We start from the raw sequence: 25,945 nt of genomic DNA, 5'->3' as shown, positions 1-25,945 counted from the left end.
TTGTTTGCTTTCTAGCCCTGGAGGGGCAGTGCTCCCCTCTAAAGCACAGGCCTCATGAGGGCTGTAGTCCTCACGCCGTAGCCAGCCACGGAGAATCACACCACGGAGAATCACAGAGGAGCAGGCTTGCCCAGACGGGTGGTAATTCTCACAGTACCAAGCACTCAAGAAGCTAGGGCAGGAGGATTTTGAGCTTCAGGTCAGCCCGAGTGACAGGCTGCCAACCCCCCCTCCCCACCCCACCCACACACCACCTCAGGGGCAGACCTCCTGGTGCTCCCCAGAGGTCGGCTCCCCGAGGAGGTTTATACTTGTGTGTGGAACGGCAGAATCCTGGCCCTTCCCCCCATGCTGTCAATTCAGATGCTTTGATTATAGGCAGAAGCCCCTCTCCATACCCCTTCCTCTAGGGGTCCCCTCCATTCCCGGCTAGTCCAGGTGGGAGGCAGGGTAGGAGAACAGGGCCCTAACTCAAGTGTTTCCATTTCTCTTCACACCTATCCTCTGATTTCACACACATTTCTTCTGTTGCAGAAGGGGAAACCGAGGCTCAGAAAAGGACCCGGGCAGGGCACAGGAGAGTTGACTGATGGCTGAGTTTCCTAGAAGTATCATCCTCAGACCTGAGCTGAGACCCAAGGCTGGAGCTCAGAGCCAAGCCTGGCTTCCCACGTGTTCAAGGAGGATGGGGAGGGGCCCTGCAGGAGGGACAAAGCCAATGGGGATGGGTGAGGGCCCCACGGCCTGTCTACAAAAGAGCCAGGGGACTGGTGGGGACGGGATTTGTGAAGGAGATGACATTTGAGCTGGGCCTTTGTTTTGGTTCGCTTGATTGGCTGGCTGGCTGGCTAGCAGGCTGATTTTCTGAGACAAGGCCTCACTCTGTGTAGCTCAGGCTAGCCTGGAACTCAGTATACAGCCCAGCCTGGCTCCAAACTCCTGAAAGTCATCTTGTCTCAGGCTCCCAAGTGGCGGGATTACAGATGTGGCCCACCATACCTGCTGCTACAGAGTGCTCTGGCGGAAAGACAGGGAGGGCAATTATGGAAGAAGGTATGATGTTGGGGCTGGTGAAGGGTCCAGGGTGACTAGAGATTGGGAGGAATACGTGGAAGGTGACAGCTGCTGATTCAAGCTTTCATGCAATGGACACTGCTAAGCTGCTCAGGTGCCCCAGTTGTCAGGTGTGTGCTATTGCTTCCCTGAGTTCAGAGTTGAGGACGCAGAAGCACAGAGAGGCAGAGCTCCTTGCCTAAGCTCACACAGCCCTGCAATTTGCAGAGCTGGGGAGTCGAGCCAGCATGGCCTGCCTCCACATGCTCCCAGCCACTATGCTCTATTGAAATATGAGTTGATGATGAATGAGAGAGAGCCTTAGGTATTAAGAAATTCGGCTTTTATTCTCTACACATCAGAGGAGTCCTGGAGGTAGAAAACCTGTTTTTAGATTGGAGGATGAACATTCAGGGAAATGTTAACACACCTGCTTCCCACACTCAGCTAGAGCTCTCTTCCCAACAGCACTCACATGTGAACGTATTTTTCCAGAAATCATGAAAAAAACACTCATTTGCCATAGGCTTGTCATTGTTCCAAGCACTCAAGTTAGGAACTGAGTCCAGGTTTGCGGCTGAGACAAAGCAATGCGGGTGGGTATAAAGGGTTATCAGGCTAAAGCCGCAGAACAGGTAAGTGGCAGAGACAGATCACAGCGTAAGTTAGATTTAGCATAGGACTGTGCAAGGGAAGCTGGACACTGTTGGAGTCTGATCAGCACATGTATCCCTAGGTTAGCAGGTGGGAGACTGAGCCCCAGAGAAAGGAAAGCTCTTCATCTGGTCACAGAGAATTGGTGACAGAGGATCCAAAGCACCTTGAAGAACCCCCCAGTTGCTGGACAATGTAATGTTAAGAGGCTGAGCATCCATGGGCTGGAGAGATGGCTCAGTGGTTAAGAGCACTGGCTGCTCTTCCAGGGGACCTGAGTTCAATTCCCAGCAACCACATGATGGTGCCCTCTTCTGGCCTGCAGTCACATATGATGTATACATACATACATACATACATACATACATACATACATACATCTTTAAAAAAAAAAAAAAGAGGCTGATCCAGGTCCCACCCTAATCCAGAAAGAGAGCCGACTGGTGTCAGGCAGGGCTGTGTTTGAATCCTGGCTCTGCCCCTTCTGGACTGTGGCAAATGCATCTGAATCTCTGAATCTCAGCTTCCTCGGCTAATGGAAAGAACAGTATCTGTCTTGTTAGGGTTTCTTTCCTTTTTTTTTTTTTTTTTCTCTTTATTTCTTATTTTTTTTAAAGACAGGGTTTCTCTATGTACCCCTAGCTGTCCTAGAATTTTCTCTGTAGACCAGGCTGGCCTCAAACTCAGAGATCTCCCTGCCTCTGCCTCCCAACTGCTGAGATTAAAGGCATGTGCCACCATTTCCCAGCTTAGTTGGGGTTTATACTGCTGTGAAGAGACACCATGACCACAGCTATCACTACCTGGAGGGCCAGCCTCCAGCAGCAGAGGGCTCATAAGGGAAACCCACAAAGTCAGCATGTATTAGACTTTTCTGTCTGAGGGGGTGGGGTTAGGGGAAAAGACACACACACTCTCTCTTGATAGTTTCCTTTTTTAGTCTCTATTCTTTCGTGTTTTCTGTGTTCTTCCATTGTTGGTTGATGAAAGAAGGCACTCCATGATGAAATTTTAAGGCCCATGTGACAGCAGGAAGGTCTAGCCTCTTCTGATGGACTGAACTGGACTGGACTCTGAACAGCTTACAAAGATGTATTTATTGATTGTTACACAAAGGATTTCCTCATACTAAGGTCCCTAATCTTAATTCACATGTCTTACTGAAGGAGAGCATCACCTGCCTCCGTGACTCTAGTCCTTTGTTATGTATCGTGTACAACACACAATAATTAAGAGCCTCAGGTGTGCCTGAGGCATCTTGTGAAGTCATGATATGGCTGCAAAGCCCCTTTGGCAAAACAATTACTGTCTTCCACAAGGATTCTTTGAGGTCAAGGTACTTCTAAAAAGCAGCTGTTCATTCTTTTTTTTTTTCCCGAGACAGGGTTTCTCTGTGTAATTTTGGTGCCTGTCTAGGATCTCGCTCTGTAGACCAGGCTGGCCTTGAACTCACAGAGATCTGCCTGTCTCTGCCTCCCGAGTGATAGGATTAAAGGTGTACGCCACCTACTTCCCGGCTCTTCATTTTGTTTTGTTTTGTTTTGTTTTTCGAGACAGGGTTTCTCTGTGTAATAGTCCTGCCTGTTCTGGAACTCACTTGGTAGCCCAGGCTGGCCTTAAACTCACAGAGATCCACCTGCCTCTGCCTCCCGAGTGTTGGGATTACAGGCGTGCGCCACCACCACCCGGCCCTATCTCTAGTTTCTTATATCAGGAGAACTGAGGGCAGGATGGGCACAAGGATCTAGCAAGCATTAAGAGAGTCAGGGCCAGTCTGGCTTCCTGAGAATTCAATTGTTCTCCTTTAATCATTAAGCTGAGCTGTTACCTAAAGCAGCTTCTAAGGTGGAACTCAAAAAGTCTTGGCTGAAAAGAATGTCTTTGCATATACTTTCATTCATCAAAACTCTGTATATTATTATCAATTAGGAGGTAGAGCTTAGGGAGGAAGTCATCTTCAAAGTAATTCCCAGGTAAAGTTGCCCAGAAGAACAGGAAGTTTCCAAAGAGATAAATACTACCTTACAGGCAGTGGGGAATTTCCCCACACCCAATTCAACCATGCCAGATACCAGAGAGAGAGAGCCGCAGCAAGCATGCTAAAGGACAGGAAAAGCAAAAGACAGTCTGGTGTTTGGGGGGTGGCGCCTTGCCTAATGGAGACTATCCATCAGGGGTTTTCTCCTGGTGGGCCGACACCCTGAACCTCAATCACCACCTGCTGCTCCTCTGATATGGCCTCTGGCAAAAACCCATAATTCATTACATTTCCCATAAGGTCCAATCAGGGGCAAGTGGACATCCTGACATATTTCCTGCCTATGAACCTCTTATCCATATGTGATCAAGCACATCAGTGCAGATGGGTGAAAAACATGTGGCTTGTCATCTCCCACAAACATTATTTCAGGAACTGTCTGTCCTTGAGCAAGGGGCTTGCAGATCAGAGATGTTTTTCTTTCGTGGATCTCTCTGTCTCTGTCTCAGTCTGTCTGTCTCTGTCTCTGTCTCTCTTTTCTGAGACAGTTTCTCTGTGTAGCTTTGGAGCCTTTCTTGGAGCTCACTCTGTAGCCCAGGCTGGGCTCAAACTCACAAAGATCCGCCTGGCTCTGCCTCTCGAGTGCTGGGATTAAAGGCGTGCGTCACCACTGCCCAGCTCTTTCATGGATCTCTTAGGCATAGTAATTAAAACTTAAAATGTAACTTTGGCTCTCACACATGGACCTTCCTTCCATCCGCTGTGGACTTAGAAGCAGCCCCTTCCCTTGGTGAGTGAGTGGGTGTCTCTGGGTGAAGGTCCTGGGATGGGTCACAGGTCATCAAGGCAGCCCGAGTGCCCCCTCTGGTGTGTTGTCACTTGGTCCACATGGACTTGGCTGAGCCCATCACTGTCGCACACAGGCCCCTCCAGCCCACATCTCCCTGTCACCCCCTAGTTGTCTTATCCCCATTGCAGAATTTGTCCAGATCTCACTATGTAGCCCTGTGTGACCTAGAACTGGATATGTAGACCAGGCTAGCCTCAAACTCACAGAGATCCGCCTGCCTTTGCCTCCTGAGTGCTGGGATTAAAGAAGTAAGCCAATATGCCTGACATAAATAAATTATTTTGGATGTAAAACAAAGATTTGTAGGACTGGGGATTTAGCTCAGTGGGAGAGTGCTTTCCTAACACACCAAAGGCCCTGGGTTTGATCCCTAGCACTGGAAAAGTAAAGAAGAAAGAGATTCATCCAGGCATGGTGGTTCATGTCTATAATTCCAGCACTTGAGAGGAATAGGCAGAAAGTTGCCATGAGTTTTGTGCCTGGATTTTTTCACTCAAGGTAACACAGGTTGTGCTTATTATTTTCACATGGCTTCAACACATTTTGTTTGCTTTGTTTTGTTTTTAAGACAAGGGTTTTTCTGCATAGCCCTGACTGTCCTGTGTTGACTGAAGTTTCTCGGTTCCATCAGGTCCCACCCGGGCATCAGCTGTTTTTTGTTTTTGTTTTTTTTTTTTGTTTTTTGTTTTTTGTTTTTAATAAAATAATCACTCAGAGGCTTAATATTAATTACAGACTGTTTGGCCTGTGGCTCAGGCTTATTGCTAGATAGCTCTGACATCTAAATTAACCCATTTCTATTAATCTATGTATTGCCACATGTCTTATGGCTTTACCTGAGTTCTATTACATCTATTACACAGCATCTCCTCTGACTCCTCCTTTCGTCTTCCTGTATCTTTGCTTGGATTTCCCACCTGGCTTTATCCTGCCTTACCATAGGCTAGAGCAGTTTTATTTATTAACCAATGGGAGCAACACATACTCACAGCATATAGAAAGACCATCCCTCAGAAGTCCTGGAACTCACAGAGATCCACTTGTCTCTGCCTCCCAAGTGCTGGGATTAAAGATGTGTGCCACCAACCCCTGCTAGCTTTGACATTTTTTTTTTTAAACAAATTCTTTTATTGTATGAGTGTTTTGTCTGCATAATGTATTTGTAGTACATGTGTGTCTGGTATCTATGGAGGTCAGAAGAGGGCTCTGGGTCTCCTGGAACAGGTCTTACAGTTGTAAGCCATCACATGGGTGCTGGGAACTGAGCCTGGGAAGTAGCCAGTACTACAGCCCTGTTTGTCACATGAGATAATAGTGGTTGATCGAAGTTTTAAAAAGGACCTGAACTTGCCTCAAAGGCCAGAACAATGAAGCCCAGGCTTTCCAGTCTTTAACCAATGTACACTGTGAGTCTTGCCATGGCAGTTAAGTCCTCAGGCAAGATGGCAGCTACCCACGTGTCTCCATGATGTTTTCCACATCTTAAGCAGACATCATGACTTGATCTCAGCTTTTCTTCTTCTTCTTGAGATTGAGACAGAATTCTGTTATGAAGGCCAAGCTGGCCTGGAACTTGTGGTCTTCTGTGTCAGACTTCCAAAGGCCAACTGCAGATAGGTACACTGCAGCTGGCTTTCAGCACCCTTTTAAAAACAGAGTCCCAATGTAGGTTCAAAATTCTTCCCCAGTGACCAATGCCAATTGTATGGGAGGAGTACTCAAGCTAAATTTGAGTTTTCTGTTATGATCCCTCCCCAAGATGATTTTCTGGACTCCCAGGGTATCTCATTTGAGGTTTGTGGTGATATTTTGTGTATGCGCTAACAAATAAAGCTTGCCTGAAGATCAGAGGGCAAAGCCAGGCAGCCACTAGTTAGCCATAGGGGCCAGGCAGTGGTGGCACACACCTTAATCCTAACACTTGGGACCTCATGCCTTTGCTCCCAGTATTTGGGAGGCACGCATGCCTTTAATCCAGCACATCGGAGGTTGAGACAGAAAGTGATACAGCTGGGCAGAGAAAGGAATATAAGGCAGGAGGAGACAGGAGTCAGTTCCTTTTCAGCTGAAGATTTTGTAGAGGTAAGAACTAGTGGCTGGCTGCTCTGCTTCTCTGATCTTTCAGCTTTCACCCTGATATCTAGCTCCAGGATTCATTTTACAGGGATTACTATTGCTGTGATGAAACATCATGACCAAAAGTAAGTTGGGGAGGAAAGGGTTCATTTGGTTTACACTTCTATATCACTGTTCATCATCTAAGCAAGTCAGGACAGGAACTCAAACAGGGCAGGTACCAGTGCAGAGGCCATAGAAGGGTGCTGCTTACTGGCTTGCTCCTCATGGTTTGCTCAGCCTGCTTTCTTATAGAACCAAGGATCACCAGCCCAGGTGTGGCCCCACCCACAATGGGCAGAGCCCTCCCCTATCAATCACTAATTAAGAAAATGCTCTGCAGGCTTGCCCACAGCCCGATATTCACTGAGCCTTTTCTTAACTGAGGCTTCCTCCTCTCCAATGATCCTAGTATTGTAAAGCTGACATCAACTTGTTAGGACATAGGACACGAGGACTCTGCTGTCAACCAGTTTAGCTCAATAGCATGTGAGGCTGGTGGCAGATTTGTGGCATCTGCCTGTTCACAGGCTTTGAGGGACATGGCTAAACTGGCAAGTGTTTTCTTCTGAGTGCTGGGAGCAGCATGACTGAGGTAAGTGGTGAGGGGTAGGTTGCTCAGATCCAAATGGGCTGTGCCATGATGTTGCCTAACAGATGGGTTATTTTTCTTTTTTAAATTTAAAAATTTTGATAAAACACAGCAAATTTTCTATTAGAATAGATACAAATGTGACTTATGTTTTATAATTCATGGTGCCATAAAACACCTCCAGACAAAGTTTAGGTTCCGTGTATTCCAGCTTAACTTTGAACTTGTTATGTAGCAGAGAATGACCTTGGACTCTGGATCTCAAAGTGATGAGAATTCAGGCACGCACGTGTGCCCCCACACCTGACCCTATGCGAACTTTGAAAGTGCTAGGCTCTCCTTCTGGTTCAGTAATAACCGATGATCAGAAGCCCTAGAACATGCAGTGCAGGAGGCTCTAGGCAGAGGCAGGAGGATGACATGTTTGCGGTCAGCTTGGACTACACATGGAGACCCCGTCTTACAACCAAACAGGAATCGTCACAAGTCTCTTAAAAGCGTTTGTGATTTTTTTTTTTTCCTCTCTGTTGGCTAGAGTCTAGCTGAAACTGACCTGGAACTTGCTCTGTAGCCCAGGTTGTTCTCGAACTCATACTCCTCTTATCTCCCAAGAGCTGGGATTACCAGCATGAATTGCCATGTCATTTAAAATACACATTTTTGTTTGAGTGCCTGTAGCCTGCTGTGTGCCAGCCCTTTGTATGTCCTATCTCACTTTTAAGAGGACCTGTGACTATTTCAAAGTTAATGTTGTGGAAAGGAAGAAGTAACTGCCCAAGTCAGTATTCAAGGCTGTTTTGAAGCTTTGCAGTTGAATCCACTGCTAAGGTGGCTAGTCTTTCTCAGGTTTTGGAAAGTCTGCTAGGTGAATAAAGGATAGAAAGACCACCAACTGGGCTGGTAGAGTAAGCTAGTTAGTCGGTCGGTTTCCAGAGCTTGATTCACTTACCCATAAAATAGGAACAGCAGGCGGACAGGCTGGCACAGACCTGTAATTCCAATACTCCAGAAGCAGAGGCAGGATCAAGAATTCGAGGCCAGCTTCTGCTACATAGGGAGTTCAAGGCCAGCCTAGGCTACACGAAAACCTGGCTCCAGAGCAGGGACAGCATCATCTGTCATAAACTGCTTATGAGAATCAAATATGATCATGTGTTTTGCAGGCTGGGAATTAAACCCAGGCCTCTACCGCCGAGCAATACAACGAATCCCTCTCTTTGTAATGGTTATTTCTCTTCCTGTTCTCCCGCCCCTACAGAACACATTCCAAGGAGACTACGTTTTCCAGCATGCCACCTCGCCCTTTGACCTCGGCGAGACTAAAAAGGTGCGCCGTTGTACGCCATGAGCCGGAAGACTCGGACTCCCGGCATGCAGCGCACGGTCCTCCCTTAGACTCGAGGGGCTGCGGGCGCGTGGTGTTCTGGGAGCTGTAGTCAGCGGCGCGTTGCCCTGACGCCGGCCGGGCCCGGGCGTGGGGGCCTGTGGGAGGTGGCGCGGCCGGGCCCAGCTGCGGGGCGGAGGTGGAGGCGAGGCCTGCGGCTGCGGGGAGCGGCGGGGCCGGGAGCGGGCGCCGGAGCCGAGCTGAGCCGGAGCAGGCGCCGGAGGCCGGCGCGGCGAGCAGCAGCCATGTCGGTGTTCGGGAAGCTGTTCGGGGCTGGAGGGGGTAAGGCGGGCAAGGGCGGCCCGACCCCCCAGGAGGCCATCCAGCGGCTTCGGGACACGGAGGAGATGTTAAGCAAGAAGCAGGAGTTCCTGGAGAAGAAGATCGAACAGGAGCTGACTGCTGCCAAGAAGCACGGCACCAAAAACAAACGCGGTGAGGCGGCCCCGGCCCCATCAGACTTTCCACTGCCGCTCCTAAGGCTCCCCAGGCCCGCACTCCACTTTGTCTGACTTGTTTCGGTGCCTCTCCCGGCCCGGGACCCCTTCCCACCTGACTCCCTTCTGTGTCTCCTTGAGCCGGCTCACTCCCACCATCAGACTCCCTCCGAACTCTTCCCCACCCTGCCGGGCCTCTTCTGACCCAGATCTCAGAGCACTGTAACTCGGTGCTGTTCCACGCTGTTGACTGCGTTCCGCTCCCCTTGGCCTCACCCACCTTCCCAGCCACTGCCTCCACCCCCACTTTGGCTCATTTCTTTTCCCCACCCTGTCATTTCTGTGTTTCTCGGTCCACCTCTGCCCTGCTCCTAGCCCTTGGTGGAGCCTGAGCTGCCTTCGGCCTCTGACTCAGGAGTCTTCTGGAAAAGCCTCCTCTACGGAGAGAAAAGGGGGTTGGGGAGTGAGGAGATCCACTCTGTTCACTTGTTGAGTGGAATTGAGCAAGTTTGAGACTTCAGTTTCCGCATCCGCTCGGTAGGATCTGGCCTCTAAGGCCCAAGATGTTGCCAGCACCGTGATTCTCTTTTGGTTGCCTCATATCCAGGCCTCCTCGGAGCTTCCGTATTTACTGTAACCTTACCTCCTGTGACTCACCACTTTCCTGTCCCTCCTGAACCAGAAATAAGGAGGATCTGTGCCTCCATTGGCCCGTGTAGTGCTGTTGTTGATTGATACTTGACGGCATCCTTACTTCCTGTTGTGAGTCTGTCTAAGAAAGTGCCTTGTAGTTTTCTTAAGGAAATGAAAGTGCTTTAGTGACTGTAAAGAATGTCAGTATGCTCTGCTTTTTGTCACAGCAATGTGAGCATGAATCATAGCGTGGATGTGGGCCAAAGGTGAGAGGGATTTAGGATCATACAAACAACTATTTAACCCAGAAGGTCACCAGTGTGCTGGGATCATGAACTAGTGGATTGCCCCTCTGAAAGGATTTATAATACCCAGTTTGATGTTTTCTCATAATATAGATGGTCTATCCATAGCTGGGGGGGGGGGCGCGGTGCACGCCTTTAACCCCGGTGCTCGGGAGGCAGAGGCAAGTGGATCTTTGTGAGTTCAAGACCAGCCTGGTCTACAAAGTGAGTTCCAGGACAGCCAGGGCTGTTACACAGAGAAACCCTGTTTCAGAAGGAAAAAAAAGATGGTCTATCCTGAGGATGCTCCTCGATAATAGCAAACATTCTGGAACTTCTGAGCACCCATAGCATCCAGTCAAATTCATAGAGGGGAACCAAACAGCCCCCCACTTTACAGAGAGAGACAAGATACTGGCTATGCATGTCCCTGTCATTCTGTAACCCAGCACCTGGGAGGTAGAGGCAAGAGAGTCAAGGTCATCCTTGTTGATGGAGTGATTTCACAGCCAACCTGACCAACAAGAGAGACCCTTTCTCTAAAAGAGAGCTAGTAGGGGCGTGCAAGACACTAAGTGAAGGAACTAACCATTTTGGAGATGTCAGTGAGGAGCATTCAACAAGAAGAAGTTGGTTCACAGTGAGTAGGAGGGTGCTGTTTTGGTAGGGATGGTCAGGGATAGCCTCATTGAATAGTTAGTTTGAACTGAGTCTTTTTGAAGGAACCAGCTTTGGGGGGCTTTTTCCTGCCTGGGAGATCAGCATAGGGATGGCTGGGGAGTTGGCAAGATTTAAGAAACTGAAAGGTCTCTGTATCTAGAGTATAGTGATTGAGGGAGAGTGGAGTAAATAAAAAGAGGGGGATGGGCCTTGACTGGCAGCGGAGTTTGGATGCTACGTGGATGGAAAGCTTTTGAAGGGTGTTATTCTGAAGCCAGTCCTAATCATTGGTAAGAGTTTTCAGCATCTGGCTGTTCTCTGGAGAGTGGGAGGGGCTTGTGGGGAAGTTGCAGGCTTCTATCTGTGGACTGGACACCAGTTGCAGCTGTGGAGGAGAAGAGGGCTGTGTTGGTTAATCAGCTCTTTCCTCTGACAGCGCTCCCTTAATCAGGGCCCTCTTTCTCCAGCGGTGATTAGTCCTGGTTTTTGTTAGTCTGCATGTTGGAAAGCTTGCCTCTTCACAGTGGTGTGGAGGAGGGTGTCACTGTACATCCTCCCCCATCCCACAGGACTCCAAGCACAGCATCCGCCATATGGTAAGGGATCAATAACTCAGGCCTCTTGGTCTAGGGCTAGCTTAGTTTCTGCAGTTGTAAAGGTGACTGAATTGGTTTTCAAGATGCTTGTAGAGAGAAAGCTGACACACTGTGGAGAAGTGACCAGGACCTAGACCCTGCCATCCAGGAGACCTAAGTTTATCTTCACTTGTGAAATGTTTCTGCCTTGCTGAGGTGAGGATTACCTAAGATATATATGTATAAAAGAACAAGAAGTAAGGCACTTGACTGATAGTTATCACGGATCAGATTTATATGGTTTAATTGTTACTAGAAACTAGCCTCAGGTCAAGGCCTACCTACAAGAACCATCCAAATGGTTTTGGACACCTTTGTAGACAGTACTCTGTTAGTTTCCCCAGAAAGTTGATCATATAGCTCAGATTCTCTTCCCTTCTTTTTCCACCCCCTCCTTTTTCTTTGTTCATTGTTTTTGTGGGGTTTTTGTTTTGTTTTGTTTTGTTTTTTTTTCCGAGACAGTTTCTCTGTGTAGCTCTGGCTGTCCTAACTAGGCTGGTCTCGAACTCACAGAGATCCCACTGCCTCTGCCTCCCAAGTGCTGGGCTTTAAAGGCGTGCGCCACCACCGCCTGGTCCCCAATCTTCTTAAAAAGAGATTTAGTTACTTATTGTTTATGTGTATGTGTGTGTGCCTCTGTGTTTATGTGCACCACATGTGTGCATGTGCTCTGGGAGGCTGTAGAAGGGCATTGGATCACTTGGAACTGGAGTTACAGGCACTTGTGAGCTGCCTGATGTGGGTGTTAGGAGCCAAACTCAGGCCTTATGTAAGAGCAACAAGCACCCTTAAGCAAATAGTTCTCTCTCCAGCCTCTTTACTTTAAAATTAAGTTGTTATTGTTATGGTTATGATTGTTACTATTGTTGTTGTTATTTGGAGGCACTCAAAGCACAGCATACATGTGAGAGGTCAAAGGACAACCTTCAGGAGTCAGTTCTCTGCCTCCACTTCTCTGTGGGTTCTGGGGCTCAACCTCAGTTCATCAGGCTTGGACAGCAAGCACAATCTGAGCCATCTCGCCAGCTCCTTGTTTTATCTTTTTAAGGGGGTATGGGCAGTGGCGGGGCTAGCTATGTATAGCCCAGGCTACCCTTGAACTTGTGACCCCTTGCCTCAGCCTCCTGAGTACAGGGATTCTGAGTTAAGATGTGTACCACCACATCTTTATTTTTTCAGTGTCTCTCTGTGTGTAGGACAGCTTGATGGAGTTGGTCCTGTCTTTCCACCGTGGGAGCGGGAGCTGGGGTGAGCTCAGACCAGCAGGTTTCCAGGCAAGTGCCTTTCACCTGTTGAGCCAACTTACTGTCCCAGTTTCTTTCCTTTTTATGGCATGATAGCTAATTAAGGAAGTATCTCCTTTAGGTAGTTCAGATTTTCTCTTTTCTTAATAAAGAGGAAATGAGTTTGTCGGAAGGGCCTTATTTTAGTTACACACAGTTGTGTAAGATTAAGTGATGGAGACCGGTAGTCACACCCTGTGTTGGTACATTTCTGTAGATTAATGGAAGCAAATCAGTTCATTTATTGTTAGGGTCCACGCATACAGGTCTTTGATCCCAGTACTCAGGCTGAAACAGGAGGATTTCCATGAGTTTGAAGCCAGCCTGGACTTCAAGCTGTCCTACACACAGAGAGACACTGAAAAAATAAAGATGTGGTGGTACACATCTGTAACTCAGAATCCCTGCACACAGGAGGCTAAAGCAAGGAGTCACAAGTTCAAGGGTAGCCAGTTCAAGGCAAGCCTGGACTACATAGCTAGTTCCAGGCAAGCCTGGACTAAACCAACAGGTGCTTTAGGTTAGTCATTGAGGATGGATGATTACATTTGGAAGGGAAATCTGAGCACAGCAAGAAGAGGCATCTCAGGCTCAAGTCAGCAGGCATTTATTGTGCTTTTTCTAGGAGGAAGTCTACACAGTGGTTTGGGCGGACAGTTCCGCTGTTTTCATGCAGCTTTCCCTCTTACCTTCATCAGTGCCTTGAAGCTCCCTCACCCTGAGTCTCACCCGCTTTGTAAAAGGGGGTAACTCCTCTCAGGACTTGGCTGGTTCATTTCACCCAGCCACCCATCCAGGGCCCAGATTCCCTTTGCTGCATTCCTGCTGAGTGATTAACCTCTGATTGAACCACCCTCCAACCCCTGACAGGATTTGCATTAGGATCTCTGGCCTGTGTTATGGTTTAGTCTGTCTTGGACAGCTTTGCCTGTGAGATTATGTTTCCTACCTGGGCTGAGAGCTGTCTTCCTGAAAGGCTTACATTGGATCAGGTTGGATGGTCTCCTATGGGGAAGCAGCCTGGGCTGAAGTCACAGAGCTTGGGGTCTGATACTAGACAACAGTGAACTGGGAAACTAGGGTGGGTTGGCATCCATGGGCCACAGAGGACGGGTCTGAACTCTCTCTGCCATGGCTGATGGAGAAAGTTGGTGCTTATGTTTCAAGCCTGCACTTCTCTAGGACAGACAGAAGTTTCTGTTCCTTCTGTTACCCTTTGTGGTTGTTCACCCATCTGAATACTCAGAATATTCCAGCAGAGGTCTGACAGCATAGCTCAGAACATGCAGGGTCATGCCATTTGTTTAAGGATTTAGTACAAGCTCTTGGGCCAGGTAATTCCCCGATCACCAAGCCAGATCTTCCTCAAACAAAAAAAAAAAATTGTATTTTGTGTGTGTGTGCGTACACACACACACACATGCACTCTGAGCAGCATATGTTGTACCACTGAGCTAAATCCCTAGCCCCCTTTCTGCCCTTTAAGGAGTCTTCGCTGAAGGTTAGATGATTGAAATTAACATGAGTACCTGCCTGGCTTGATTCTCCCATAGCTGGTATCTCCAGCTCTACCTCCTCCCTCTTCCATATAGGACAAAGGAAAGCTGTATATATCTATTTGGTTGTGATGTTTAGATCAAAAGATTAGTGCTAGGTTTGGGGTCAGAAGACCTAAGTTCACAGTCTGCCTCAGCCTCAGCCTCTTGGTACTCTGGAATCCTGCCCAAGTTTCCTTATCTTTATGAGCATTGGCTTCTTCAATTGCAAAATTTACTAGTTGCTATACATTCTTGGTGTTTGATGTGGCCTATGGGAACATTTGGGGTCTGTTAGAAATGCAGACATGGGCTGGAGAGATGGCTCAGTGTTGAGAGCACCTGACTGCTCTTCCAGAGGTCCTGAGTTCAATTCCCAACAACCACATGGTGGCTCAAATCATCTGTAATGGGATCAGATTCCTTCTTCTGGTGTTCATGAAGACAGAGCCCTCATGTACATAAAATACATGAATAAATAAATCTTTAAAAAAAAAAAAAGAAAGAAAGAAATGTGGACACAGCTGGGTGGTGGTGGTGCACGCCTTTAATCCCAGCACTTGGGATTCAGAGGCAGGTGGATTGCTGTGAGTTCCAGGATGGCCTGGTCTACACAGTGAGTTGCAGGACAGCCAAGGCTGTTATATAGAGAAATCCTGTCTCAAATAAGAAAAAGAAAAAAAGAAAAAAATGCAGACACAGAGGCTATATCCTGACTCCCTAAAGCAGAACCATTGTTTTTATGGAATTCCTATGTAGTTTGTATGTTCCTTAAAGTTTGAGGTGTGTGTGTGTACTCGTGTGCACACACCACGTTGTTTGTGTGGAGGTCAGAGGACAACTTTTGGGAGTCATTTTTAGCTCTGCATTTTGAGGCGCAATCTCCGTTCTTTCTCTGCTGCCCCACGCACTTGCATACTGAGGCCAGCAGGCTTGTATTGTTGTTGTACTGTGTTGTCTCCGCCAGGTGTTTACCACCACATCTGGCTTTTTTGTGGGTCCTAAGGATTGGAACTGAAGTTGCTGTTCTTGCATGGCAAGTGTTTTTACCCACAAAGTATCTTGCTTTGTGGGATGTTGTTTGTGTTTGAGACAGGGTCTCACTTTGCAGCGTAGGCTGACCTCACATTGGTGATTCTTCTGTTTTAACCTTCCAAGTGCTAGGATTACTGATTTGTGCCACCATGTTTGGAAAGTTTGAGGGATTTCAAAACCAATTTGGATATCATACATCTTGGGGGACTCTGTTTCCATTTCCATTGAGACCGCACTCTTATAACTCAGCTGGTCTTGAACTTTTCTTCCATCTCCCAAATGCTGGGGTTACAGGTATGTGCCAACATGGCCCAGTGACATTCCAAGTCTTTTTGGTCTGAATACTTCATAGATAGATACTTGCACTTAATTAATTCCAAGGGCGCTCTGTCTGTTTTTAAGTATTAAAGGCCAAACCTCATAACTTCTGTATGTTAGTCGAGCACCCCACACCAGTGAGCCACACTTTTAGCCCTGTTTGTAGTTGGATTTTTCTTTGGGCTACCAACCACCTCCTAAATAAAGCTCAGCCTTAGCTTAGGCTTGTCCCAGTAGCTCTTTTAACTTAATTTAACCTGTTTCTATTCATCCATGTCTTGCTCAGGGCTTTTTATCTGTCTTTCATTCTGTGTGTCCTACTTTCTTCAGTGTCTGGCTGGCTCCAGGCATCTCCCTGATATCTCTTTTTTTTTCCTCCTCGAGCCTAAATTTCTCCTCCTATTACTCTCCCTGCCCAGAAGTCCTGCCTCCCCTGCTGTTGTCGTGTCAGCTTTTTATTAGACCAATCAGGTGCCTTAGGCAGGCAAGGTAAAACAGCAACACATCTTTGCATAGTTAAACAAATATTCCACAACACTTTTTGTTTGTTTGTTTTTGAACTCCTGGTCCTTCTGCCTCTGCTTCTGGGGTGCTGGGATGACTGATACCTGGTTTATGGGTGCTGAGGATTCAACCAAGGCCTTGTACATTATGCAGACACTCTACCAACTGAGTCCATGCTTAGCCCAAAAGGTTTTTTTTTTTTTCTCCTTTTCATTTCCCTCACTTCCGTGCTTGGTATTAAAACTCAACGTCTCACATGCTAGGCAAGTCCTCTGAACTGCATCCCCAGCCTTAGCAGCTCTTCCAGATAGGTATTCACTGCATTGTTTAGATTGACCTTGGATTTGTGATCCACAAGCCTCAGAAGACCTGGGATTACAGATCTGTACCACCAGGTTCTGCTCAGATGTTCATCTTAAAAAGAAAGCAGCTAGGACCTGGCTCCATTCCTGTACGTGATGAGTAAACATGTTTTAGTGGGGAGGTGTGCTGATACTGTCCTCTTTGCTCCTGAGGAGTTTGCAATTTACCTGAAGTGATAAACAGATAGTCAGGCTACAGGATGATCTGTTCTTCAGAAGTACTTGGTACTGGGCATGGTGGCACCCACCTTTGTCCAGCACTTGGGAGGCAGAGGCAGGGGGATCTCTGTGAGTTCAAGGACAGTCAGAGCTGTTACACAGAGAATCCCTGTCTCAAAAAAACACCCTCCCCCACCAACCCCCCCCCCCAAAAAAAAAAACAACAAAAAAAACAAGAACTTGGTAATGCAGTGGCAGGAGCTAGAATAGAGGAAAGGGGAGAAACCTTGAAATTTATGGAGACTGACGGCAGAAAGGAACATTCAAGTGCTTGAATTTACTTGGAATTAATAGTTTTGTTTTGTTTTGTTTTTCAAGACAGGGTTTCTCTGTACCTTTGGAGCCTGTCCTGGACTAGCTCTGTAGACCAGGCTGGCCTAGAACTCAGAGATCCGCCTGCCTCTGCCTCCCGAGTGCTGGGATTAAAGGCATGTGCCACCACCGCCTGGCCTAGATTTTTTTTATATATATATTAAAGGCTTATTTTCATATGTGTGGGTGTTTTGGCTGCATGTATGTCTGTGCAGTACTCATGGAAACTAGAAGAGGGTATTGGATCCTCTAAAACTGGAGTTTCAGATGGTTGTGAGTCATTATGTGGGTACTGGGAACTGAACCCAGGCCCTTCACAACAAGTGCACTAAGTTACTGCATCATATCTCTAGCCCCAGTAAAAAAGTTTTAGAAAGAAAACCATGGAAGTGTATGCTGTGCTTTGTTGTGTGTGTGTGTGTGTGTGTGTGTGTGTGTGTGTGTGTGTGTATGTATGTATGTATGTATGTCCTGGACTAATGATGTGCACCACCACCGCCCAATTTATGTGCTGTGCTTTTTCAAAGCTGTATCTACATCAGAAGCACCAGTGATGTGAGAATGGACCAATGTTTAACTCTGTCTAGTAATAAAATAATTAACACTGGGATCTATTTTAAGGCATTGCTTGTTCCAATGATTAATTTGCTTCATTAATTTAGTTAGATCAATTAATAACAGTTGTTTCTCTTCCCGAAGTAGAAATGAAGAACCCTAGGAATGGATTCTTTACTATCTGCATAAGCAAGAACTGTGAATTTTTTGTATGTAATCCTAATAAGATCCAATAGTTGATAACACAAAATAGGATTTGTCTGTATGGCCCTGCTGCTTTTCTCTCTATACAGGCTCAGAGAGGAAGGCCTCTTCAGACAAGGCTGCCTCAAAGATATTTGACAGACTTGATCATGTGACTTGGATGATGACTGACAAGGCTGACATTAAAGAAAACAATTGTGTCTCTGCATGTCTGCTTGCCTGCCATGCATGTGGGTGCCTCTAGAGGCCAGGAGAGGGAGTCAGATGCCTTGAAGCAGGAATTACAGGCAATTGGGATCTGAACTGGGGTTCAGTCTGGTAGAACAGAAAGTGCTCTTAGCCACTGAGCTCTCCAACCCCAGGGCTGACTTTTAAAAGCTAAATGATTGCTAATTTATTTATGTATTTATTTTGTTTTTGCTTGGTTTTTTTTTTTTTTTGAGCTAGGTTTCTCTGTGTAGCCCTCAGTATCCTGGAACTCATTCTGTAGATCAGGCTGGCCTTGAACACAGAGATCCGCCTGCCGCTGCCTTCTGAGTGTTGGGATTGTTAATTTCTTAATTTTTTTCTCAGGTAGACTCATTGCTTTTACTTCTCTGGAGTATTTTCCCCATTAGAGTTTACATATTGGTAGCTCATTGTCACTGATTGCTTGACAGTTCTGGAGTGAGATGTTGTTTGCTTTTGCTCTTTGGGGGGGGGGTCTGTAGTTAGAGTTTTCCTGCCTGGCCCAATCAGGACAAATCTCTCTTACCCATCAGTCCCACAGTCGCTCAGACCCAACCAAGAAAGCACACAGAAACTCACATTGTTTAGAAACTGTATGGCCGTGGCAGGCTTCTTGTTATCTGCTTCTTCTATCTTAAATTAACCCATTTCTGTTAGTCTAGACTTTGCCACATGGCTTGTGGCTTACCAGTGTCTTTACATGTTGCTTTTCATGGCGGTGGCTGGCGGTGTCTCCCCAGCCTTCTACGTTCCAGAATTCTCTTCTCTCTTGTTCCGCCTATACTTCCTGCCTGGCCACGGGCCAATCAGAACTTTATTTACACAGAGCAATATCCACATCAGGGGTCCTGCCACCCAGCTCCCAAATCAATACATATGAAGGCTTATTATTACTTATAAATGCCTGGCCTTAGCTTGGCTTGTTTCTTACCAGCTTTACTTAACTTTGAATTATCCCATCTAGCTTTTGCTTTTGGGCTTTTACCTTTGTCTATTTCTGTATACCTTTCATTGTTTCTTACTCCATGGCTTACTGTGTAGCTGGCCCCTGATGTCCTTCTTCTCGTTCCTCCTTCTATATATTCTCTCTGCCTGCCAGCTCTGCCTGTCCTTTCTCGTGTCTTGCTATTGGCCGTTCCGTTCTTTATTAGACCACCAGGTGTTTTACACAGGCACAGTAACACAGCTTCACAGAGTTAAACAAATGCAACATAAACAAAAGTAACACACCTTAAAATAATTTCCTACAACAGTTAGATGGTTGGGACATCAAGTTACAATGCTGCTGATAGTCTTCTGTGGCCATGTCTTAGGAGTGAATTGGCGTCATTCTGCCTGCTGCTCAGCTTGTTGCTCCTGAGAAAAAAGCCACACTTTACAAATTTGATCCCTTTTTTTAGCCTTTTCAGTAACCCCGTGCATTGCATGGTGTCTTCCATTTTAGAGATGAGAAAGCTGTGAGGCTTAGTTTATATAAACTAAGTCCTGCCTTGGGTGTTCTGAGGTAGACTGCATCACAGTGACTCTGGTATCTTTAATATTCTCATAAGACCAGAACTCCATCTCCTTGAACATGCATAAATTATCAGTATAATTGGGAATGCATTTTTATAATACTCCCTTCACAGTGTAAGCGCCTAAAGCAACTACAGGGTTTTTATGGTATCCATAGCACAGTCATATACATACGGTAAATAGAGCAGATCAAACTCAGGCTCTTGAGCCCAGGGCCTTGTACATGGTAGGCACATGCTGTACTATTGAGCCACCAGGTTATGATTTCATTTTTGTCCTTCCATCCATATTTCTCTCTCTCGCCCTCTCCCTCTCCCTCGCCCTCTCTCCAGGATCTCACTGTATATCACTGGGCTGGCTTGAACTCACTGCTTGCCTCTGCCTTCTGAGTATTGGAATTAAAGGCATACTCCACAAAGCTCAGCCTAGGTAGTGATTTTTAGCCTGATTATACAGAAGAAGAAACTGTCTCAGCCAGTATTCTTAATCACTGAGCCATCTTGCCAGCCTCAGCTGGGACCCTTTTTAAAAGTTGGGTGAGCTGTTTCTAAATTAAAAGTTATAAGAAACAGTTCGGTGATGATAGTTGTGCTTTTAGTACCAATAGATACTAAAATGCAGCTACAAAATTTCCCAGCCAGTGTCCACGAAGCACCCCTTGGGCTGTATCTGACCACACTAGAAGGGGCAGGCAGAGGGGTTGTATGAAGGTTTGGTACAGTCATCAGTCAGTGCACAAGCAGTGCTAGAGCGCAGCCACAGAGCGCTGGGGTGCTGACTGAACGCTGTGGGCTCGTGGGTGATTTCTACCAGGACACTGGAGAGCACAGCGGGCCTGAAACTCCGGGCTTTCCCTGAAACTATGAACTGTCTCACACTTGAGACGGAAATCCTTACACTCTGGAAACACAAAACCCACAGGCTACCCAAGAGTCCTCAGTGCAGCTCTCTCAACTGCTACACACTAGGGGATTTGTGATGAAAGAAGAGGCGTTTGGCTGGAAACAGGCTTTGAGTTTCTAGCATTAGTTGGTAAAAGGTACACAAGTCTAAAGAGGATTTGAAATAATGGCCTTGAACTTGAGAATCTTTCTAGAGCTGCTCATCTCAAAACATTCAGCTTCTCTGACAAGAACCATTATTCTTAGTTCAGAGGTAAGAAACAGAGAGGCCAGGCCAAGCCAGGCCACACAAACCATCCCAGAAAAAGAGCTAGCCATTCCCAGAGCTAGGAGCTGGGCTCCTGGATAGCTCCCAGGGTGGGCTATTTATTTCTGTTAGATGATGATGGCAAAGAAAATAGGTTGGTAGTTTTAAGTTCCACCCAATTCCGCAAACATTTTGAGCACACTGTGAAACTGTCTGCATGGGCCATCTGGGATACAGTTGTGACTCTGTAGAGGTATCCAGCTAGCTCTCAAATAAGTATACTGCCATTGGTATTCAGTCACAGTGTGGCAAGAGACAGAAGACTTCCAACTGGGAGAGTCAGACAGTGCCAGGGAGTATGCATTTGTGGGGGTGTTTCTGAGCTGGGTCTTGGTAGATGAATGGGGTGCAGAAGAAACTAAAGAATAGGACCATTCCAGGCAGAGATTGTGGAAGCCAGGGTGCAGAGATGATTAGCATATGCCATGTGTTATGGGAGGGTGAGGAGAGTGAGGCAGGCTACAGTCTGCCTCAGAAAGCCCTAGGTGCGAAGTCAAAGAACTTGAGTTGTGTTGAGGTATGTACCGAGGGACTTTCTGACCTACACTATGTGAGGACCAGCGGTTACCTCTCTGCAGCATTCTGAAGGGCTTCTTATCCATCACTGCCTGTGAGCACACGGTGGGTAGAGCTGCTGCTTGCTTTCTTGTAAGGGAGTTCCAGCCATCACGACTCTTTCTCTTGTTACTTTGCCCTGGTTTTCCTTGTGCCCAGCACATCTTGGGTAGCTGAACAGAGAAAGAACAGCACACACCCCACCCCACCCCCCTGAAGCTTTATCAAGTGGCATGCCGCAGGTAGCAGGCCAGTCCTTGCTACACAGCCTTGACCCACCCTCATTTAACTAGCAGGCTCATGGCTTCCTGGTATTTATTGTGTGGCTCACTTTCAGCTGCCTGTCTGATTCACCTGGTTAGCTGTGGTCTTCAGAATTGTATGATCTAGGGCTAGAGCGATCACTTAGTATTCAAGATCACCCAAGGCCAGTTTCCAGTACCCACTTTGGGAGCTCACAACCTCCTGTAACTCCAACTCTAGGGGAATCTGAAACCTCTGGCTCCGGCATCCATGTACACACACACACACACACACACACACATACACACACACACACACATAATCACACACAATTAAAAATAGTAAAAATAAGCCAGGCGTGCTGGCATGTGCCTTTAATCTTGGCACTTGGGAAGCAGAGGCAGGCAGATCTCTGTGAATTCAAGGCCAGTCTGGTCTCCATAGCAAGTTCCAGGGCAGCCAGGATATATAGAGAGACCCTGTCTCAAAAAAAAGGGGGTGGGGAGAGATGAGTAGGTGTGGTGGTGGATGCCTTTAATTCCATCCCTCCGAAAGAAGAGGCAAGTGGATCTTTGAGTTCAAAGCTAGCCTTGCCTCCAGAGTGAATTCCAGGACAGCTAGGGCTACACAGAGAAACCCTGTTTTAAATAAAACAACAAAAGGGAGGGGGTGGGGTTTGCTAGAGAGATGGCTCAGCAGTTAAGCTCTGCTTTTCCAGAGGACTCTGGTTCAATTCCCAGTATCCATATGGCAGCTCACAACTGTCTGTACCTCCAGTTCCAGGGGATCTGACACCCTCACACAGACATACATGCTGACAAAATACCAGTGCACATAAAATAATAAATAAATCATTTAAAATGCTTTACAAATTATACACATTATTTTGCATATGTGTTTTTGCCTATATGTATATATGTAACTGTGTGTACACCTAATGCTCATAGAGGCCAAAAGAGGATGTTAGATCCTCTGGAATGGTGTTACAGGTAGTTGTGAGCTGCTGTGTGGGTACTGAGAACTGAATCTGGGTCCTCCACAGGAGCAGCAAGTGCTCTTAACTGCTAAGCCATCTTTCCAGCCCTTTAAAAATGATGTAATCTTCCTTGCATGTTTTTTTTTTTGATCCAAGGCAGAGGCAGTTACCTCTCTTGGATGACGACATGACCTCTGTTTCTAAAACTATACATTTTCAATTAAGTCCAGACTTTTACTCACAGAATAACCTGAATTCCCAACCTCCTAGCTCTCCTGCCTCTGACTACTCCCTGCATTGCCCACAAAGGTCAGAGCCTTGAGGCCTCAAGATACTGTGCACTCAGGTTCTGGTTCTAATACTATGCATTTTGGGGCAAGTGCCTTCTCACCTTTGGGCCTTTATTTTTTCAGCAATAAAAGGAAGATAGACTCCTTATGCTCTGCCATTCTTAGAGTCAACAAGTGCCACGTTACTGGAACCTCCGGAGAACCTGGTGTTGCTCCAAGCAGTTTGGCTGTGTAAAAGGATGTAGTAGCTCAGCCCTCATTTTGTTGGTTGACAGCTTGCAGTATAACCCTGCTCATTATAAAGTCTAGGGCAGCCACAGGCTATTTTGTAGAAGGTGCTGACATGTTTCCATTTTGATTCCTTAGTTCAGAGGCTAGAGCTGGATAATGGCTTTCAGCTGCTCCCCTGAGCCTGGATCTAGGCAACAGCTCAGATTCAGGAGGGCATTTCTCCTGGCTCCCAAGCTTTCTTTGGATCCATAACAGGCTAACCATTTAGTGAATCAAACACAGGTTTCTTTTTGGTTTGAACAACCTCAGGTTTTACTGAACAAAACTCTAACAGTGACCAGTTAAGCACTAGGGATACATCCCTTGACAGGATTTTACTTCCTCACTGACCCACTTATGAGGTCATCAGGTGTAGAGGATTTGTCTCCTGTGTAAGGATAGTGGAGAAAGGGCCCAGTTATTAAGGGTTGACCTACCTTGAGTGTTTTTAGTTAAATGTGCTCTAATATCAGGCAGTGATTGAGACACCATCTCTGCTGGGAGTGTCAGGAAGAGGAGCAGGCTTTTCTCCAAAGGCATCATTGTAAGGCCCAGCCCCACCATGAACAGTTAAGCCTCTTAATATGGAAAACATTTCCTCTTTGCTTCTAAATCAGGACCTTTAAAAACCTCAAGTCCCAAGTAGTGCCCATCCTAGTGGTTCTCTCTTTTTATTAACTTGCACAGTACATTGTTTCTCCTGAGAAGCTTTGGAAAGTCAGAGAACTCCAGAGCTCATTCTGTCACATATCCCAGGCCCAGAGAGGCTAGGTGGCTTGTTAACAGGGACATAGCTCACTGCAGACTGAGTTCTCCTGCCTTGATGCTTTCTGATAGACAGACTGGCACTGTGGCTCAGTATTGCCAACCCAGCCAGGATGGTTGGGGAAAAAAAGCTGCTGTGCAGCAAGCCAGCACGGAAGAGATGGAATGAACAGTTGCTATTTTGGGGTTTGTTTTCTTTGGAGTTCTAAGTGGCTGTAGGTGGTTTGGCCGGCTGGCATAGCCTGGGTGGAGGATCCCAAACCTCAGGGGCTGCCATGGCTACGTTTCTTCTCTGTGACAAGGCTAAGAAGACATTGGCTTTTACTCTGTCCCAGTTTCCCCCCATGCAATGGATCAGACTAATTCTCCCTTTTAACCCACTTTGGGAGGATTTAGAGACTTGAGAAAAAGTTGGCATAGCTGTATATAGGGGGTTTCCTTTTTTAATTTTTAAAATTGGTTTGCTTATTTTTATTTCATGTGCATTGGTGTTTTGCCTGTATGAGGGCCCCAGATTCCTGGATCTGGAGTTACAGGTGGTTGTAAGCTGCCATGTGGTTCTTCGGAATTGAACCCAGGTCCTCTGGAAGAGCAGCCAGTGCTCTTAACCACTGAGCCATCTCTTCCAACAGAGGGGGGGGGGGAGAGAAAGAGAGAGAAAAAGAAAAGGAAGTAAGTAATTGAAATGTAACTTACATTTTTATCAATAAATACCTGTGTAAACAACTCCCTTCCCTTGAAGCTGTCTAAAGTCTCTGTCCTTGGTAGTCTTGACCTTATAGCCAGCTACTCAGGACTTGGAGGAGACTGTTTATCTCAACAGGTGTTTCTCAGACCCTTGCAGTACACAGTGCTAGGTATTGAAGGGAGCCTGGAAATACTGTCTGTTGTCTTATACTTCTAGCACATCAGGTTATGACTATAATCCAAGGGAGAAATTCAGAAGGACTGAGAGCTTCTAGAAGAGGAACTACCACCACTCATTAGGAGAGGAGTGGGTATAAGAATTTATATGGACATTTATGTAAGTGTCCCCCACCCTGCATGCCCCAAGTCCTTCCAGGGTTTGTAAATAACTTTCACACTTCAGCCTCTTCCAGTGGGTTCTCCCCCCCCCCCCCAATAAGGATAAAAAGTACTAATTTTGTTTTGCTCAGTATGGGTATTTTCCCTGCATGTCCATCTGTCTGTGTGCCGTGTGCATGTAGTGCCTGTGGGCTTTGGGTTCAAGGGTCAGTGTTCTTAACTGCTGAGCCATTTCCTCGCCTCCCAGCTGACTCTTTGCACTCTAGTGCTCTGTGGAGAGGTGCCGGCTCTGCTCAGAGCTGTACTTCTGTTTTCCAGCCTCACCTTCCTCCCTGAGAAGCAGGCAGGCAGAAAAACAAGCAGTCCCTGTTCTCCTCTGGTCCCAGGCTCCCAGAAGCTGACTTTTCTGCATCTTCAGAGTGTAAGACTACATATCTGAGATTATGGCGTGAATGTTTGCTTTCTTCGGTTGGATAATTTAAAACAAGAGGCTTTCTTTTTCTTAAGTGAAAACAGACCAAGAGCAAGTTTTCTGATCTATTTTCTTGAAGAATAGTGGAGGTTTTAACTGCTGCCAGGGTATATGGCTCTCTGGTCAGTGGGAGTGAGGAAGGCCAGGTCCAAATTAGGTTCCTGGTGCCCACTTTTATAAAGGTTCCTATATAAAGGTGGAGTCAGTGTGGGGAGGCAACACCCTGGGGTATCCCAGCACCCTGGGTTGATGTCTGAATGCTGCAGCCTTATCATGGCACATGTGTAGACGGTCGATAGGGAAGGAGGCGATGGCTCAGTCTGGTTCTAATGAGTCCCTGACTTAGAAATAAAAAGACCAGGGATTATCTGAGTTTATCCCTCTCTGTCCTCACATGGCCTTCCCTTGGCCATTGCCCATACCTGGTGTGTATGGGGGATGGGGGGGACAGGACTGGAGTGGCATGGGGAGGGGAGTCTTGCAGCTCCTCATTTCTCCAGCCTCCCTAATTACCTCTTTTTTTTTTTTTTGGTTTTTTTTTTTTTTTTTTTTTTTTTTGGTTTTTGAGACAGGGTTTCTCTGTGTAGATCTGCACCTTTCCTGGAACTCGCTCTGTAGACCAGGCTGGCCTTGAACTCACAGAGATCCACCTGCCTCTGCTTCCCAAGTGCTGGGATTAAAGGCGTGGGCCACCACACCCACCCAGCTCTCACCTGCTTTTTTACCTTGGTTCTGGGGAATCTAAACTCCCTTCTTCAGGCTGCGGCACTTGCTTTACCCTCTGAGCCATCACC

The 25,945-nt window shown here is 46.8% G+C and overlaps 1 protein-coding gene across 1 annotated transcript in view; it reads left to right on the top strand.

Moving 5' to 3' along the window:
- The first annotated feature begins 8,710 nt into the window (after positions 1–8,710).
- Positions 8,711–25,945, top strand: part of Chmp4b (charged multivesicular body protein 4B) — a 41,323-nt gene continuing 24,088 nt past the window's right edge. The window contains exon 1 of the mRNA XM_036186592.1: positions 8,711–9,061. Within this exon, the coding sequence (XP_036042485.1) occupies positions 8,872–9,061 (190 nt within the window). The 5' untranslated portion in view covers positions 8,711–8,871. The remainder of the gene's footprint in view (positions 9,062–25,945) is intronic.

The sequence above is a fragment of the Onychomys torridus genome, chromosome 4 (genome assembly GCF_903995425.1).
Source record: "Onychomys torridus chromosome 4, mOncTor1.1, whole genome shotgun sequence".
Classification (NCBI taxonomy): domain Eukaryota; kingdom Metazoa; phylum Chordata; class Mammalia; order Rodentia; family Cricetidae; genus Onychomys; species Onychomys torridus.
This window is presented reverse-complemented; position numbering and strand designations above follow the sequence as displayed.